The 15845-nt window shown below is 42.9% G+C and overlaps 1 protein-coding gene across 3 annotated transcripts in view; it reads right to left on the bottom strand.

Annotated features, from left to right (window-relative positions):
- Window positions 1-4667: 4667 nt before the first annotated feature.
- Window positions 4668-15845, bottom strand: part of LOC147012563 (procollagen galactosyltransferase 1-like) — a 69319-nt gene continuing 58141 nt past the window's right edge. For 2 of the 3 annotated variants that reach the window (XM_085853546.1, XM_085853545.1), the window contains one exon: window positions 4668-7129. In XM_085853546.1, coding sequence (XP_085709672.1) covers window positions 6847-7129 — 283 coding nt within the window. In that variant the 3' untranslated portion in view covers window positions 4668-6846. Of the gene's footprint in view, window positions 7130-15487; window positions 15606-15845 lie in introns of all 3 variants that reach the window. The other variant, XM_085853547.1, reaches the window with a different exon arrangement.

The following is a 15845-nucleotide window of genomic DNA, read 5'->3' on the forward strand; positions in this document are numbered from 1 at the left end:
GAAATATTTTTCAAATAAAATCTAATTTTTTTTTGAAAAAATGTTGCAAATTTTTTATTTTCTCAAACAAATTCATTTTTTTTTGGTTGGAAATCACTGAAAACATGTAGAAATGCAACAAAAAAAATTGAAATCTTTTTCAAATAAAATCGAAGTTAAAAAAATAAAGTTGCAAAAATTTTTTTTCTCCAACAAATTTTTGGGGAGGGGGGGGGGGTTGGAAATCACTTAAAATATGTAGAAATGCAAAAAAAAAATTCAAATATATTTCAAATAAAATCTAATTTTTTTTTTTAAAAAGCTGCAAATTTTTTTTTTTTCTCAAGCAAATTTTTTTTTTGCTTGGAAATCACTTAAAACATGTCGCAATGCAAAAATAAAAATTCAAATCTTTTTCCAAAATGGCCACCAGAGCGGCCATATTGTACTTTGGACCAGGTCCAAAATCTAATGGCATGATCCTTGGACCATATCTAATTCCCCCCACCAAGTTTCTTCGAAATCCGTCCAGGAGTCTTTCCGTAATACTGTTCACAAACAAACAAACAAACAGACAGGGGTGAAAACAATAACCTCCGTCCATCTTCGATGGCAGAGGTTCAAGAGGGGGAGCACTCGGTTGAGTGCAAACCCTCCGCCGCCAATACTGCTGGGTCACTTCAGTGAATCTGATATCTGATTCATTAAATATGATGTCATCAGTGCTGACAGAGTTATAGTTCTTTTCTCCAACATTTTTTTTGGGGGGTAACAAATTTTTTTTTGGGGGGGTTGGAAATCACTTTAAACATGTAGAAATGCAAAAAAAAAGTTTTTTCTCTAAATTTTTTTTGGGGGGGGGGGTGGAAATCACTTAAAATGTAGAGATGCCAAAATAAATTCTCTTTTTTTGGGGGGGGAACCAAGTCCAAAATTTAATGGCATGATCCTTGGACCATACATAATCCCCCCACCAAGTTTCGTCGAAATCCGTCCAGGAGTTTTTTCGGTAATACTGTTCACAAACAAACAAACAGACATACAAACAGACAGGGGTGAAAACAGTAACCTCTGTCCATCTTCGATGGCGGAGATTAAAGAGGGGGATCACTCGGTCGAGTGCAAAACCTCTGCCGCCAATACTGCTGGGTCACTTAAGTGAACCTGATATCCTATTCATTGTAGGTCAAAACGGATGAGACTCGAACGAACCACGATTGAATAAACTAAACTGGATCGACGCACATGTAGAAATGCCAAAAAAATTAAATCGAATTTTTTTTGAAAAAAAGTTGCAAAATTTTTTTTTTTTTTCTCTAAGAAATCTTTTGGGGGGGTTGGAAATCACTTAAAACATGTAGAAATGCAAAAAAATAAAATTCTCTCACAATTTTTTTTTGGGGGGGGGACCAAGTCCACAATTTAATGGGATGATCCTTGGACCATACCTAACACCCCCCGCCCCCCACCGAGTTTCGTCGATATCCGTTGAGGAGTTTTTCCGTAATACTGTTCACAAACAAACAAACAAACAGAAAGGGGTGAAAACAGTAACCTCCATCCGTCTTCGAAGATGGCGGAGGTTGAGAATTAAATGTCGTTGCCTGTAAATGTAGTCACGCCAATAAAGTAGGATGTGAGAGTTTGATTGGTTGACTTGTTGTATACAACAAATATCAAGGAAGAAAGGAATAATTTTTTCACATATGTTACAATTTCATGTGTAATTTTACTCACATGGCCACAGGTGTGTGTGTGTGTGTGTGTGTGTGTGTTTATATCAATATCGAGGGTGCTATAATCACCCGATGGGTAATATTCTTGTTTTTTTTCAATGCTGAGCATGAAGCAAGGAAACAGCTCATACGGTTGTTTTTGGTAGGACTTGGTCAGGGTTTGAACCAACGACAAGCCAGACTAAAAGCGGACTATCTAACCATTACCCCACCGAGTCTGGGCACACAACATGACATAAAGAAAACAAAACAATAGAAAGAAAATAAGAATATTTGAACGTTCTAAATCATTTTGGAAAATATTGGAAAAGGGAATGATTGTTTCCTTTGTGTTGTGGCTCATTGATCAGAAACAAGTCAGCCCCACACTGCTCGCCATGTTGTGGCTAAATGATCAGAAACAAGTCAGCCCTACACTGCTCGCCATATTGCAACTCGTTTATCAGAAACAAGTCAGCCCTACACTGCTCGCTATGTTGTGGCTCATTGATCAGAAAAAAGTCAGCCCCACACTGCTCGCCATGTTGTGGCTCTTGATTAGAAACAAGTCAGCCCCACACTGCTCACCATGTTGTGACTTGTTTATCAGAAACAAGTCAGCCCTACACTGCTCGCCATGTTGTGGCTCTTGATTAGAAACAAGTCAGCCCCACACTGCTCGCCATGTTGTGGCTAAATGATCAGAAACAAGTCAGCCCCACACTGCTCACCATGTTGTGACTTGTTTATCAGAAACAAGTCAGCCCTACACTGCTCGCCATGTTGTGGCTCTTGATTAGAAACAAGTCAGCCCCACACTGCTCGCCATGTTGTGGCTAAATGATCAGAAACAAGTCAGCCCCACACTGCTCGCCATGTTGTGGCTAAATGATCAGAAACAAGTCAGCCCTACACTGCTCGCCATGTTGTGGCTAAATGATCAGAAACAAGTCAGCCCCACACTGCTCGCCATGTTGTGGCTAAATGATCAGAAACAAGTCAGCCCCACACTGCTCGCCATGTTGTGGCTAAATGATCAGAAACAAGTCAGCCCCACACTGCTCGCCATGTTGTGGCTAAATGATCAGAAACAAGTCAGCCCCACACTGCTCGCCATGTTGTGGCTAAATGATCAGAAACAAGTCAGCCCCACACTGCTCGCCATGTTGTGGCTAAATGATCAGAAACAAGTCAGCCCCACACTGCTCGCCATGTTGTGGCTAAATGATCAGAAACAAGTCAGCCCCACACTGCTCGCCATGTTGTGGCTAAATGATCAGAAACAAGTCAGCCCCACACTGCTCACCATGTTGTGGCTAAATGATCAGAAACAAGTCAGCCCCACACTGCTCGCCATGTTGCAACTCGTTTATCAGAAACAAGTCAGCCCCACACTGCTCGCCATGTTGCAACTCGTTTATCAGAAACAAGTCAGCCCTACACTGCTCGCTATGTTGTGGCTCATTGATCAGAAAAAAAGTCAGCCCCACACTGCTCGCCATGTTGTGGCTCTTGATTAGAAACAAGTCAGCCCCACACTGCTCACCATGTTGTGACTTGTTTATCAGAAACAAGTCAGCCCTACACTGCTCACCATGTTGTGACTTGTTTATCAGAAACAAGTCAGCCCTACACTGCTCGCCATGTTGTGGCTAAATGATCAGAAACAAGTCAGCCCCACACTGCTCGCCATGTTGTGGCTAAATGATCAGAAACAAGTCAGCCCCACACTGCTCGCCATGTTGTGGCTAAATGATCAGAAACAAGTCAGCCCCACACTGCTCGCCATGTTGTGGCTAAATGATCAGAAACAAGTCAGCCCCACACTGCTCGCCATGTTGTGGCTAAATGATCAGAAACAAGTCAGCCCCACACTGCTCGCCATGTTGTGGCTAAATGATCAGAAACAAGTCAGCCCCACACTGCTCGCCATGTTGTGGCTAAATGATCAGAAACAAGTCAGCCCCACACTGCTCGCCATGTTGTGGCTAAATGATCAGAAACAAGTCAGCCCCACACTGCTCACCATGTTGTGGCTAAATGATCAGAAACAAGTCAGCCCCACACTGCTCGCCATGTTGCAACTCGTTTATCAGAAACAAGTCAGCCCTACACTGCTCGCCATATTGCAACTCGTTTATCAGAAACAAGTCAGCCCTACACTGCTCGCTATGTTGTGGCTCATTGATCAGAAAAAAGTCAGCCCCACACTGCTCGCCATGTTGTGGCTCTTGATTAGAAACAAGTCAGCCCCACACTGCTCACCATGTTGTGACTTGTTTATCAGAAACAAGTCAGCCCTACACTGCTCACCATGTTGTGACTTGTTTATCAGAAACAAGTCAGCCCTACACTGCTCGCCATGTTGTGACTTGTTTATCAGAAACAAGTCAGCCCCACAGTGCAGAATGTGGTGGTTCGTTGATTAGAAACAAGTCAGCCCTACACTGCTCACCATGTTGTGACTTGTTTATCAGAAACAAGTCAGCCCTACACTGCTCGCCATGTTGTGGTTCGTTGATTAGAAACAAGTCAGCCCTACACTGCTCACCATGTTGTGACTTGTTTATCAGAAACAAGTCAGCCCCACACTGCTTGGCATGTTGTGGTTCGTTGATTAGAAACAAGTCAGCCCTACACTGCTCACCATGTTGTGACTTGTTTATCAGAAACAAGTCAGCCCTACACTGCTCGCCATGTTGTGGTTCGTTGATTAGAAACAAGTCAGCCCCACACTGCTCGCCATGTTGCGGCTCCTTGATCAGAAACAAGTCAGCCCCACACTGCTTGGCATGTTGTGGTTCGTTGATTAGAAACAAGTCAGCCCTACACTGCTCACCATGTTGTGACTTGTTTATCAGAAACAAGTCAGCCCTACACTGCTCGCCATGTTGTGGTTCGTTGATTAGAAACAAGTCAGCCCCACACTGCTCGCCATGTTGCGGCTCCTTGATCAGAAACAAGTCAGCCCCACACTGCTCACAATCTTTATTTGCACTTTTCAATGAAAGGAACAGGATGCGCAAGACAAACCAAAATACTTTGGGGGTAAAACAAGAATTTCAGCAAAAACTTTGGAGCCAATGATGACATTCTGGATACCATGACTACAAACATCACACAAGCTTGAATCATGCATGAAAATTGCTCAAAGGACAGAATAAAACATCAAACACAAACTGTTTGTATTCGGAGGAAACTGCAATGAGTAATCAGGGCTGTGATTAGTTCTCTCCCAGGTCCGTTTTGAAATAAATGTATTAATCTCAAATAAGAACTTAGTCTATACCTTCAGCATCAACAACAATTGCACAACATCGATCTACTGTAGATGTAACAGGAGAGAGATCTCCACGGGTCAGCATGGCAGTCAAGGGGAGCAGTATTCAGTAGTCAGATGGAATTGCAAAAGCTTACATCAACACCCAGTCTATAAAATGACACTTCAGGCCTAAGCTTGGATGAAAAGAGTAAACTAATTATCCTAGCTTTAAATAAACAAACTAGGCTAACTTCTAGATGAGAAAACAAGCTCGTACGAATTGTGACGTTAGTGGAAATGAGATCGATAATTAAAAGCAATGAAATGAAGCCAACAGAGAATGTCAGGGAAGAGCTCGGCAGGGAATTGGACAGGGCCAGGTGAGGCCTGATGATGCGGATACAGAGTAGTGTGATACAGAGTGGCTCACCAAATGTTCTAGGAACACAAACAAGGTATTCTACAACCAATTGATTAAAGTTTCCTTCTCTATGATGGCTCGTGATGGGATCAACAATCACTCAACCTGGAGTGCAATGCTATGGCGGTCACACACTCAAAACTAGATCGGCACTCGGTGGGGCACATAGCTCGGCCAGGCTGAACAGTTTACGTTTTGTATCCACCGATTGGCTGCATCTGGGCGCGGGCGTGATATAAAATCGAATCGGCTTGTTCTCGTCACCTACCCAATGTGTCCACCTCATTGTCATAACCCGTCTCTAACGTTTTGAGATATCCTGCTCACAGACAGACAGCCAAACAGATAGGGGTGAAAACATAACCTTCATCCACCTTTGGTGGTGGAGGTAAATTATAGTGAAACAACAGTGATGGTACTCAGAGAGATGGGATGTTAACCCCCCCCCCACCCCCTACCATTACAACACATCGTAGTGCCAACATGTTAGATGTGTTTCACTCGGGCCGAGCAATCATTACACCCACATCTGATGCCTCATGGATAAAGCAATAACAAAGCCTCCACAAAAAAAATTCTCAAATAATTTTCCAAGACATTCCATCAACAATTCCCCTCCATGATCAACAAGCAGAAAAACACCTGGACTTTCAGAACAAGGTAGCTGAATGAAGCAGAGATGTGGAATGATACCTTTGAGGCTGTTTAAAAAGACAAAATTTGTACATTAAGTCTATTCAAAGTATGAGAACCATGTGCAATGACCTCTACCTTCTGTATTCACATGGAAAATGTTCAAGCATTCTGGATTTATCAGGTGTGGGAGAGGTGTGCTGGAGCTGCAATCTCACATCACACAATCACCGCACAATCCATCCTGTTCCACAAAATGTAATCAATCTCAGCCTCTGTCTTGCACCAGTCTTCCTTTGTAAAGCTCATTTTTTATGGAGATTGGGGGTAGGGGAGATGAGGTCATAAAAAGGCTTTGGAGGAACTTTTTATAAAAATAAAAAATAAAAAAGGGTGGGGGGGGGAGATCATCAAAGCCTTCACTTGGTTCCGAACCATTTGGCAACTGAGGACAGAATGGCGAAATCTTCCGTAGACGGCAACAACGTAAGTTGAACGATATCCAACAAGTGCTGAAAGTACAGGGAAATTCAAATAATCACAATCAATAAATGTCCTTTCAACAAATATTTCCAAAAATAAAACAAAGAGAGAAGAAATTAAATAACTACAGACATCGTCAAGACCAGTTTACAACCTGAAGACACCACCTCCAGAAGGGCAGCCAACACCAGATAAGATAAAGCAAGGTGAACGAGTGACTTCAAACCTTAATAAGATTTGAATGTCACCTCTCTGGCATGACCAGCATGACAGGTGCCTTAAATATCACTGTATAGTTGCTCTCAAAACTCCATAATGGTCTGGCAGGATGTCCAGCATCTCCATACTGGAAGTTAAAGTTCATTGTGACTCATCCTCTCCAAGGTGGTTCCGGTCGCAACGTTTTGTGCCTGGCTGCTGATTTCTCCCTGCTCTGAGGCCTTTCCTGGAGTTTGCCAACTACTCTGTGATAGCACAGCATCATCACCCAATCTGACATCATCGTCCCAGATGGTTGATGTCTCGGTGTCGCTAATGTAGTTTTGTTGTCCTGTATAGTGTGTTGGAAAAATTAGAAGAGGCTCCACAGAGAAAGCACGGAGGTTCCGCTCCTCAAACTTTTCCATGTACTCCTCACTGTCGGGAGGAGGGTTGGGCGGGAGGAGGGCAGGAAGGGGGAGTGGGTTAAGAATGATGGACAAAAGCCATTATAAATGCTGCTCCTGAGCTACTTGCACAAACATATGTATTTCATATCTGAATTTTAATGTAAAAAAACAAAAAACGTTCATTACGAAGAGATTCAAAATCGTCAATTAATTCTCAGCAATGACTCATTAAAAAAGCTCGTACACATGTGCATCAGACTGACGAAGATCTCATTTTCCAAAACCTCTTTATTTTTACAGTGCCTCCATCCCACTGACCAGCTGTGTCACTCTCAGCTATTCTGGAATTGATTAAATACTGCTCTGATAAATCGAACATGTCTTCCCCTGTCACTCCAGAGAGATCATCAAACCAACCCACCTACCCATTAACATGGTCAATAACTGGGAAAAGTTCAGTCTCATGAACTTCTGGGTCTCACCATCAGCCAGTTACGTCTCCTGGGCTGACATGTAGCAAAGCTGGCCACAAAATCAGAACCACTCACAGCCTACAAGGCCTTTTTGTCCATAGCTCAATGGAGTAGTGTTCTCTGCTGTGAGCTCTTACCCCAGAATCAAATATCTCTCATGAATTTCGTGGAATATAAAATCTCTCAACACTATTGGCATCTTCCGTGATGAAGCTGAAGCACAAGGTCTGTTTCTCTCACATGGCACGGAGCTAGCTAGCTCAGTGAGCTCTGTATTTTTCACTCCCTCTACTCTTGTTAACCTCTACCATCGAAGATGGACGGAGTTTACTGTTTTCACCCCTGTCTGTTTGTTACTTACGAAATCTAAAGTTTTTGTAAGTATATTGATGACTTCTGTCCTCTGTTTGTGTGTTGGTTTGTTGGTTTGTTTGTTTGTGTGTGTGTGTGTGTTTGTGTGTTTGTTTGTAGGCACGATAACTCGAGAATGGAAGAAGCTACCAATGTCAAATTACACCACTTGATTCAGGAGGGTGATGGCTAGCGCTGATTAGATTTTGGTCAAAATCGGTCAAAGGTCAAGGTCACAGTGAGGTCAAACATAATTCCATAAATTCATGTGGAGAAATGGAGTATTTTTGCTTCGCTCGACGTTACGAGTTCGTTTTAACTTTTGTCTTCGGTTTTTCGATCGCTTTGGACGCTTAAAACTCGGTTGTCGAAATTCTGGTAAAAATCGGATGTTTAGGAGACGTTTTAAGATTGTATAAAAATATTTCACACGCCGCATCACGGGTCGTCACGTGGTGCAGCGCGCTCGAGCAGAGGCGTCGTTGATCACGTAAAGGTTTTCCGTGCGCGCACTGACGGTGTTTTCGATAAAGATGGTGTTTAAAAGTCATTTTTTATCCCAATAAAGGTTATTGTCGCATGCCTGACTCACTAAGCCGTCGGATTATGTAAAGATTGTTGGAGGATGGCCGAAATATTACGATTTTGTGACTTTGATAAAATAATATTAAATAATTGCGTCGAGAAATGGAGATTTTTGCTTCGGCCGACATTACGATTTTTGATGGTTTGGTACAGAATCATCGTAGAAACTTCTGGTTTGCGTCGCTACCTTCTCTTGAGACAGCTTTTATTAGACAAGGTGAGAGGTCAAGTTGACGATTTCCTAAGTACCAGTCGATGACTGCTTGCTTGTTTGTTTGTTTGTTTGTGAACAGTATTACGGAAAAACTCCTGGACGGATTTCGCTGAAACTGGGTGGGTGGATTAGGTATGGTCCAAGGATCATGCCATTAGATTCTGGACTTGGTCCAAAGTCCAATATGGCCGCTATGGCGGCCATTTTGAAAAAATATTTGAATTTTTGTTTTTGTATTTCTACATGTTTTAAGTGATTTCCAACCAAAAATAAATAAATTTGTTAGAGAAAAAAAAAAAAATTTTGCAACTTTTTTTCAAAAAAAATTGGATTTTTTTTTTTGGGCATTTCTACATGCGCGTCGATCTAGTTTAGTTTATTCAATCGTGGTTCAGTAGAGTCTGATCCGTTTTTACCTCCAATGAATAGGATATCAGGTTCACTTAAGTGACCCAGCAGTATTGGCGGAGGAGGTTTTGCACTCTACTGAGTGCTCCCCCTCTAGTCTAACTCCCTCTGCTTTATCAGCCTTCAAACCCTTCCCAACAACTACAGGATGTAAGTATTCTTCAGGAAACCCCCTCCTATTTAAACTTTCAAAATTCAGGTTGACTTCACAGTTCAGCCCTTTTGTTCCTCACTTCCCCTATTTCTGGAACCACCTTCCAGAGGCTGCTCAATTCTACTCTTCCTTCAAGGGCTTCAAACTGGCGGTGCACCATCATTTCACACTGGCAGGATGGCCGAGAGGTATGCGCACTCACCTCTGAGCTATCCAGCCTGGGTTTGAATCCCGATCCAGCTATAAACTGCCATCCTGGTGTTTCACAGGCAGGGTGATTCATCAATGTGTATAGACGTTAAGCTGGGCGTCCTTACTGCCGGTCGGTATTGGTTGATGGACATTAAACATCCCACTGTGTCCTTCATGAAGAGTAGACAAGCTTTTGTCGGCACCCTGAACAAATTTCGTAATTCCTGTTTTAACCTCATCAATGATCTCTCCAACTCTCTGGAAAATCCTCTTTATCTCTTTGCTGATGACTCCACCTTCTGCCGTACCATGTGTCATCCCTCAGACTGGCATGCAGCAGCTTCTTCACTCCCTGCAGACCTGGGTAAACTCACAAACTGGTCCAACACGTGGAACATGTTTTTCAATCCTGAAAAATCTCACACTCTCACTTTGTCTCTCCGAAAGGACTGTTTAGAACCCCCCCCCCCCCATCCACTTTCTCAACAATCCTCTGGAAGAAGTTCTTTCATTCAAGCTTCTGGGTCTCACGATCTGCCATGATCTTTCCTGGGAAAACCACATTTCCAACCTGGCCTCCAAAGCCAGTCGCCGACTGGGAATCCTCCGTCGTGCAAAGTCCTTCCTCAGCCCGCCTGAGCTCCTGACCACTTACAAAGCTTCCGTCCGTAGCCTGATGGAGTACTGCTCTCCCCTCTGGGTTGGTGCTCCTGCCTCCCACCTTTCTCGGCTTCACGCTGTAGAAACCAAGGCATTTCAGATCATTGATATCTCCCCCGATGAGGCTGAGTCTTTGGGCCTCTCACTCTCTCACCGCAGGCAGGTCGGTGCTCTTTCTGTTTTCTACCATCTTCTCTACGGTCTCCCCCCCCACTCTCTCAGCGATTTGTCCCCCCCCCATATTTCCGCAGGGCGTTCAAGGTCCGCCAACAATGCCCTTCTGGTAAAACCACCAAAATCACGAATCACTGCTCTCACCTTCACACTTTCATTCCTCTTTTTCCCCACCTTTGGAATAAACTCCCTCACTCTGTTTAATCCCATTCTTCCCTCCAGGCCTTCAAAACAGCTGTTCACCACCACCTCTTATCATCCCCCATCCAAATCCTCGATCTTTTCTCCCCCCGTTAATCCACCCCAACCCCATCTCCTTCAAATTCCTTGCTTTCCTTCCTGAAAGTTCCCTGTCGTGTAAGGTCCCGAAAGTCCTTGTTGTGTCCATCTTGTTTACCCCGTGTTTCCCGCCCCATCCCTCTCCCTTACACAGGTCTCCTAATGTCTGTTCCCCACCGTTTTGTCCTTCCCTCTCTCACCCCTCTTGTCTCCTGCCACCCCTCGTTATGTGCTGTGTGTTAGCTCTCACATGAGCCTCGACATTGTATGCAAAAAAAACCTCCAGGTGGCACAGAAAACATTGGTAAGATTATGTTTGAGCCAAATTTGGTCTCAATGGTGGTTAGCTGACAGAAGACTTGCTAACTTTTCCTCTGCCTTTTCGGGTAGCTACACATCCACTGAGACCACATTACTTCTCACCACGAACACTTGGACATGCAAGATGGGTACCCTAATACCACAGATCCCCTAATACCACAACACATAAACACGATGAAGTGTTTATGAGTAAACACATTGGAGTGTGGACAGCCTCCACCCAAAAGTGCTCTCTTGCTGTTTGGTGGGAACCAACCTCACTATGAAGGATGACTGCACAAGGCCACTTAATCCGATGAGTAACACGAGTGGTTCCATGACACGCCATTAATTCTGTGCGTGTTGTAGCCTGCACTCTATCCATATCAGGATTATTGCAAATTTCGTTCTCAAAGGATAACCAAAAAAGCCAAACTATCGACAGGGTAAAATTGCAGGAAATGTAACACATACGCACATTTTCATAAGTAAATAAATAAATAATTGAATTACACACAACGAAGGATGACAACTAATCTGAAGGAAGCTCTGTAAAAACTTAAACAGGTGGAAACTAAAAACACCTTTGCGACAAACACATACAGTACAATCACTTGGAAGTGGGCCAAGGTATAGTGTGCTTCAGGGCCATAACACACTGGTCAGTCCAAATCCGGAGATTGCAGGATGTATGTGAGGGCAGCAAGAGAGCGGGAGTGAAGGGGACGAACACCAGCGAGACATAACAGGTGAGCAAGGTCACTCTGGCAACAAAGTCCAACACAGGCCTCCGGAGAAGGACGAAAGTCGATTATTAAATGTCCCCACGACATTACAAGTGGCCCCCTGCATTACAACGACCCTGCGAAGGTTCAGCCCTGATTGAGAACTGCAGAAGTCGAGCCATCTCCCCGCTTTGACAAACGTAACTTGTGCCTTTTTTGCTGGCCTACGTCTAGCCCAAGGCCAAAAAATGTGCGTTGAGTCAGCCCTGAGCCTTGCCCTGGTTCTTGGCTGTTTCCACACACAAAGAGAACTTGAGTATGAGACATTATTAACCTCTCTACATCTAAAATATATACCAGGCCCGTCTCTCACACTGGCCGAATGCCAGACAACTTACTCTAAAACATGCCCTTAATACATGATTCAACAAAAAGGGCACTCCTCGATGTCTCCAGATATGCCTCCACCAACATTAGTACATCATTATACATACTTGTACCAAGTTTGATTGAAATCCCTGAACCCAGATTCAAAATATTAAATAATTCTGCCTGCCAAACCATGCGTCCGATGAGGTTGAAATTTAAAGCATACATTCCCCATCACCACGAGATCAAAATTGTGACCTTTTACGTTGATTAATGAAACGGTTCTGAAAAAATTCTCTCTTGATTTTTGTTCAATCCAACATTTCTGTCAGACCATGTGACCTGTTAATTATTCATGAACACCCTAGTATCCCCAAGGATTGGGGAACATGTGGGTGAATGTTCCCCTCGATCTGTCAAGCCATTCTTGAGAAGAGGATTTTTCAAGGTTTATTAATCATGGCTGCCAAACCATGTGACCTATGACATCATAGTTATCACTGAAACATTCTACATGAGTAGTCGCTTCTATGGTGAAGATTTTGTGTTCATCGGATAAGTGGTTGCGGAGAAAAAGAGAAAATTAGCATGAACGTACGTACATACGGACAACCAGAAAACAACATGCCACCGGCGACTTCGTCAGCGGAAGCATTAAAATGCTAAAACTACGTGAAACACTTATGCTGTCCTCAGGCCTTAAAAATTCAAACTCCAACCCCCCACCCCCAACCTCCCCATAAATACAACAATTATTTGGCTTGTTTTCTCCCCCTCCCCCCTAATATCTTCCTGACTAAATTGATTATCAGCAGTTTTATCGTATTTGGTGAGATTGTTCGGTCGAGTGGTTCAATAGTTCATTCTCCACTGACTGGTGTGAACATCACTCTGATTGCTCACTCTTGTCACCCTGCACTTGGTAAGTACAAGTATGGTGAGTTTGTTAAAAAGGAAACAACATGAGTTCAGGGAGGCCTTCACTCTGAAAGTGAACTGAAATTGGCTTGAACAGGGTTAATCAATAGCGTTTCGTGAGTACCGGCTAGTACAGGGTTGGACTTTTTTACTGTCATACAGTGATCTCAGGCTCACGGAGGATACATGTATCACATATAGGACATTGATATTCGGCTCTATCGGTGTGCTTTTATATGAATTACAAGGACATTGAGAGACAACGCACAAATCAACTGAGTACACAGCATTTGAACTTTGGATTCCACCAACATGTGTAATGTGCTTACAAAGGAATGCCAAGCAGGCCAACCCGCAGTCAAACAAGACAAATCGATTCAAACTTGCACTCCGAGCCTTCATTTCACAAAATGCCACCGCAACACTACTCATCTCAATGGAAAAGCACAAAAACCAACCATAAACAAACGCAGCAGCATTGTTAATAAAATAAATAAACAAACAAACAGCAGCATTGTTAATAAAATAAATAAACAAACAAACACAGCAGTATTGTTAATAAGCATCAAGTACACTTATTCGTACAACTACCTTTGTTCCGCATATGATATGATATGTTTACAAGTTCCTTCATGAGTTTGAAACACATAAAAGGAGAATAATCTGGCCATTTATAAAGATTTAACAATTTGTCACATTCATTCCAACAAACGTTTCGAGGTTTAAACAATCCGCCCTCGGGGCATTCTCAGCAATCCACCCTCAGGGCATCACCAGAAATCTTTAGGAAGACTCGGCCCTGATTGATGACCGTGGAAGTGGAGCATAAAGGTAGTGTTGGCGTCTCGTAAGCCAACAACATCATACACCACTGTGTTGGTCTCATGGCTAATAGCAAGCTCAACTTCACTCTATATTGGTGTCAGGCCTTGTTAATTGGGTTGACCTTGTAGCGTTCACATCAGATTCCCCAGCGAGTGAGGCAGGGAATCCAGGTTCAAACCCCATTCACCCTATGTTTGTCCATTGTGTACTAATGTCCTTGTAATTTATGTAAAAACTACATTGATATCTACTAAGGTCTTTGTCCTGCATGCCATTTACGTACAAGCTCCTACATGAGCCTGAATGCCTGTAAAAGAAGAAGAAGAAGAAGAAGAAGAAGAAGAAGAAGAAGAAGAAGTCAGTGTAGTTCAAAAGTAAGCAATTTCTTCAATTTTCAATGAAATTCATGTAAGTAACGAAACTTATTCGGGAGAATGGGCCTCATGTTTCACAACAATAACATGGTTCACACTGCAGTTATTTCACTCAATAAATCCTAACTATGGCTCACTTAAACCACAAGCTAGTGGTAGTGCCCCAAATCAGTGAAGAACAAACAGAAGACAGCAGCAGCGAGTGCCATTTCATGGCAACAAGGCCTTCCTTATGTGCGCTTGACCCGATTGCCAAAAACTCCCTTCACAAGCTGACTTCCCATCGTTACCACATTCCGACATAACATTCTCACTCTCTAGTCTCTGCTCTCCCAGTGTTCCACTATCCATGCTTTTAACCCCACACAGTTTTGCTTCTCTATCTCCTTCCCAATTTTCCTTTATTCACAGAATAATTCCACAACAACTCCTGACTCAGTATTTATGATGAAAAATTCACTAAACCCTCTCCGTTTAACCAATAATTGTTGATTCCGAAAAAACACTCCGGGCTCCCGAACAAATCCCAGTGATGCAGCTGTCAGAAGAGACAATTCAAATGTTTGCAATTCCAAAAGGAAACCATGGTGAACAAATGGGTGCTCCCGATATGAACTGAGAGCAGTTCCAGCAAAGATATTTATTTAATCTCCAAAGTAAGTCAACCAACTGGTGTAACATTGGTTAGTTGATGTTGGTTGAATAAACATAGATTCCATTGCATAGAAACAAGACACAAACAAGAAAAAGAACAATCAGAGATTGCCGACCCATGCCAGGACTTGTTTTGTGCCGGTTCAGCCATTTAAGAGGAGAAGTTTTTGAAGGTTTTTTGAAAGAAAGAAAAAACAATATGGCTGCCGACTTTCATATTGATCAGATGTAGCGTTCTACATATGCAATTATAACGGCATAACGAAGGCACCTTTGATGTGATAAAAAAATCACGCTTATTCCACATGACGAGTACTTGCCATATGCTAAGTTTCAATTTTTTCCTTGGTGCGGTTGCAGATATGCAGAGGTCCAAAGTTTAAGTTTTTCCAACATGGCTGCCACACCACGTGACCTATGACATCATAATTACCATTAAAACATTCTACATGAGTAGTCGCACCAATGGTGAAAATTTTTTCTCAATCCGACAAGCGGTTGCCGAGGAAAACACGAAAGTTCTATGCGGACAGACAAACAAACAAAGACAGACAAACAAACAAACAAACAAACAAACAAACAAGCAGTCATAGACTGGTAGTTATGAAATCGTCAACTTGACCTCTGACCTTGTCTAATAAAAGCTATCTCTCGAGAAGGTAGCGACGCAAACCAGAAGTTTCTACGATGATTCTGTACCAAACCATCAAAAATCGAATGTTTGACCTCACCGTGACCTTGACCTTTCACCGATTTTGACCAAAATCTAATCGGCGCTAGCCATCACCCTCCTGAATCACGTGGTGTAATTTGACATTGGTAGCTTCTTCCGTTCTCGAGTTATCGTGCCTACAAACAAACAAACAAACAGAGGACGGAAGTCATCAATATACTTACGAAATCTTTAGATTTCGCAAGTAACAAAGACAAACAAACAAACAGACCCAAATTCTCACCTCGCACATTCATTCTGAACAAAAATACCATTGTTAATTGAACACACCACTAGTATGGCCCATAATTATCATCCATGCATTCCACCATCCCATTAGTTACATAGTTTCTCGGCATGGGTTACGAACGTCACAA

This window comes from Eptatretus burgeri, chromosome 14 (assembly GCF_056783735.1).
Source record: "Eptatretus burgeri isolate ZD-2024b chromosome 14, Ebu_testis_v1, whole genome shotgun sequence".
In the NCBI taxonomy this organism is placed as follows: domain Eukaryota; kingdom Metazoa; phylum Chordata; class Myxini; order Myxiniformes; family Myxinidae; genus Eptatretus; species Eptatretus burgeri.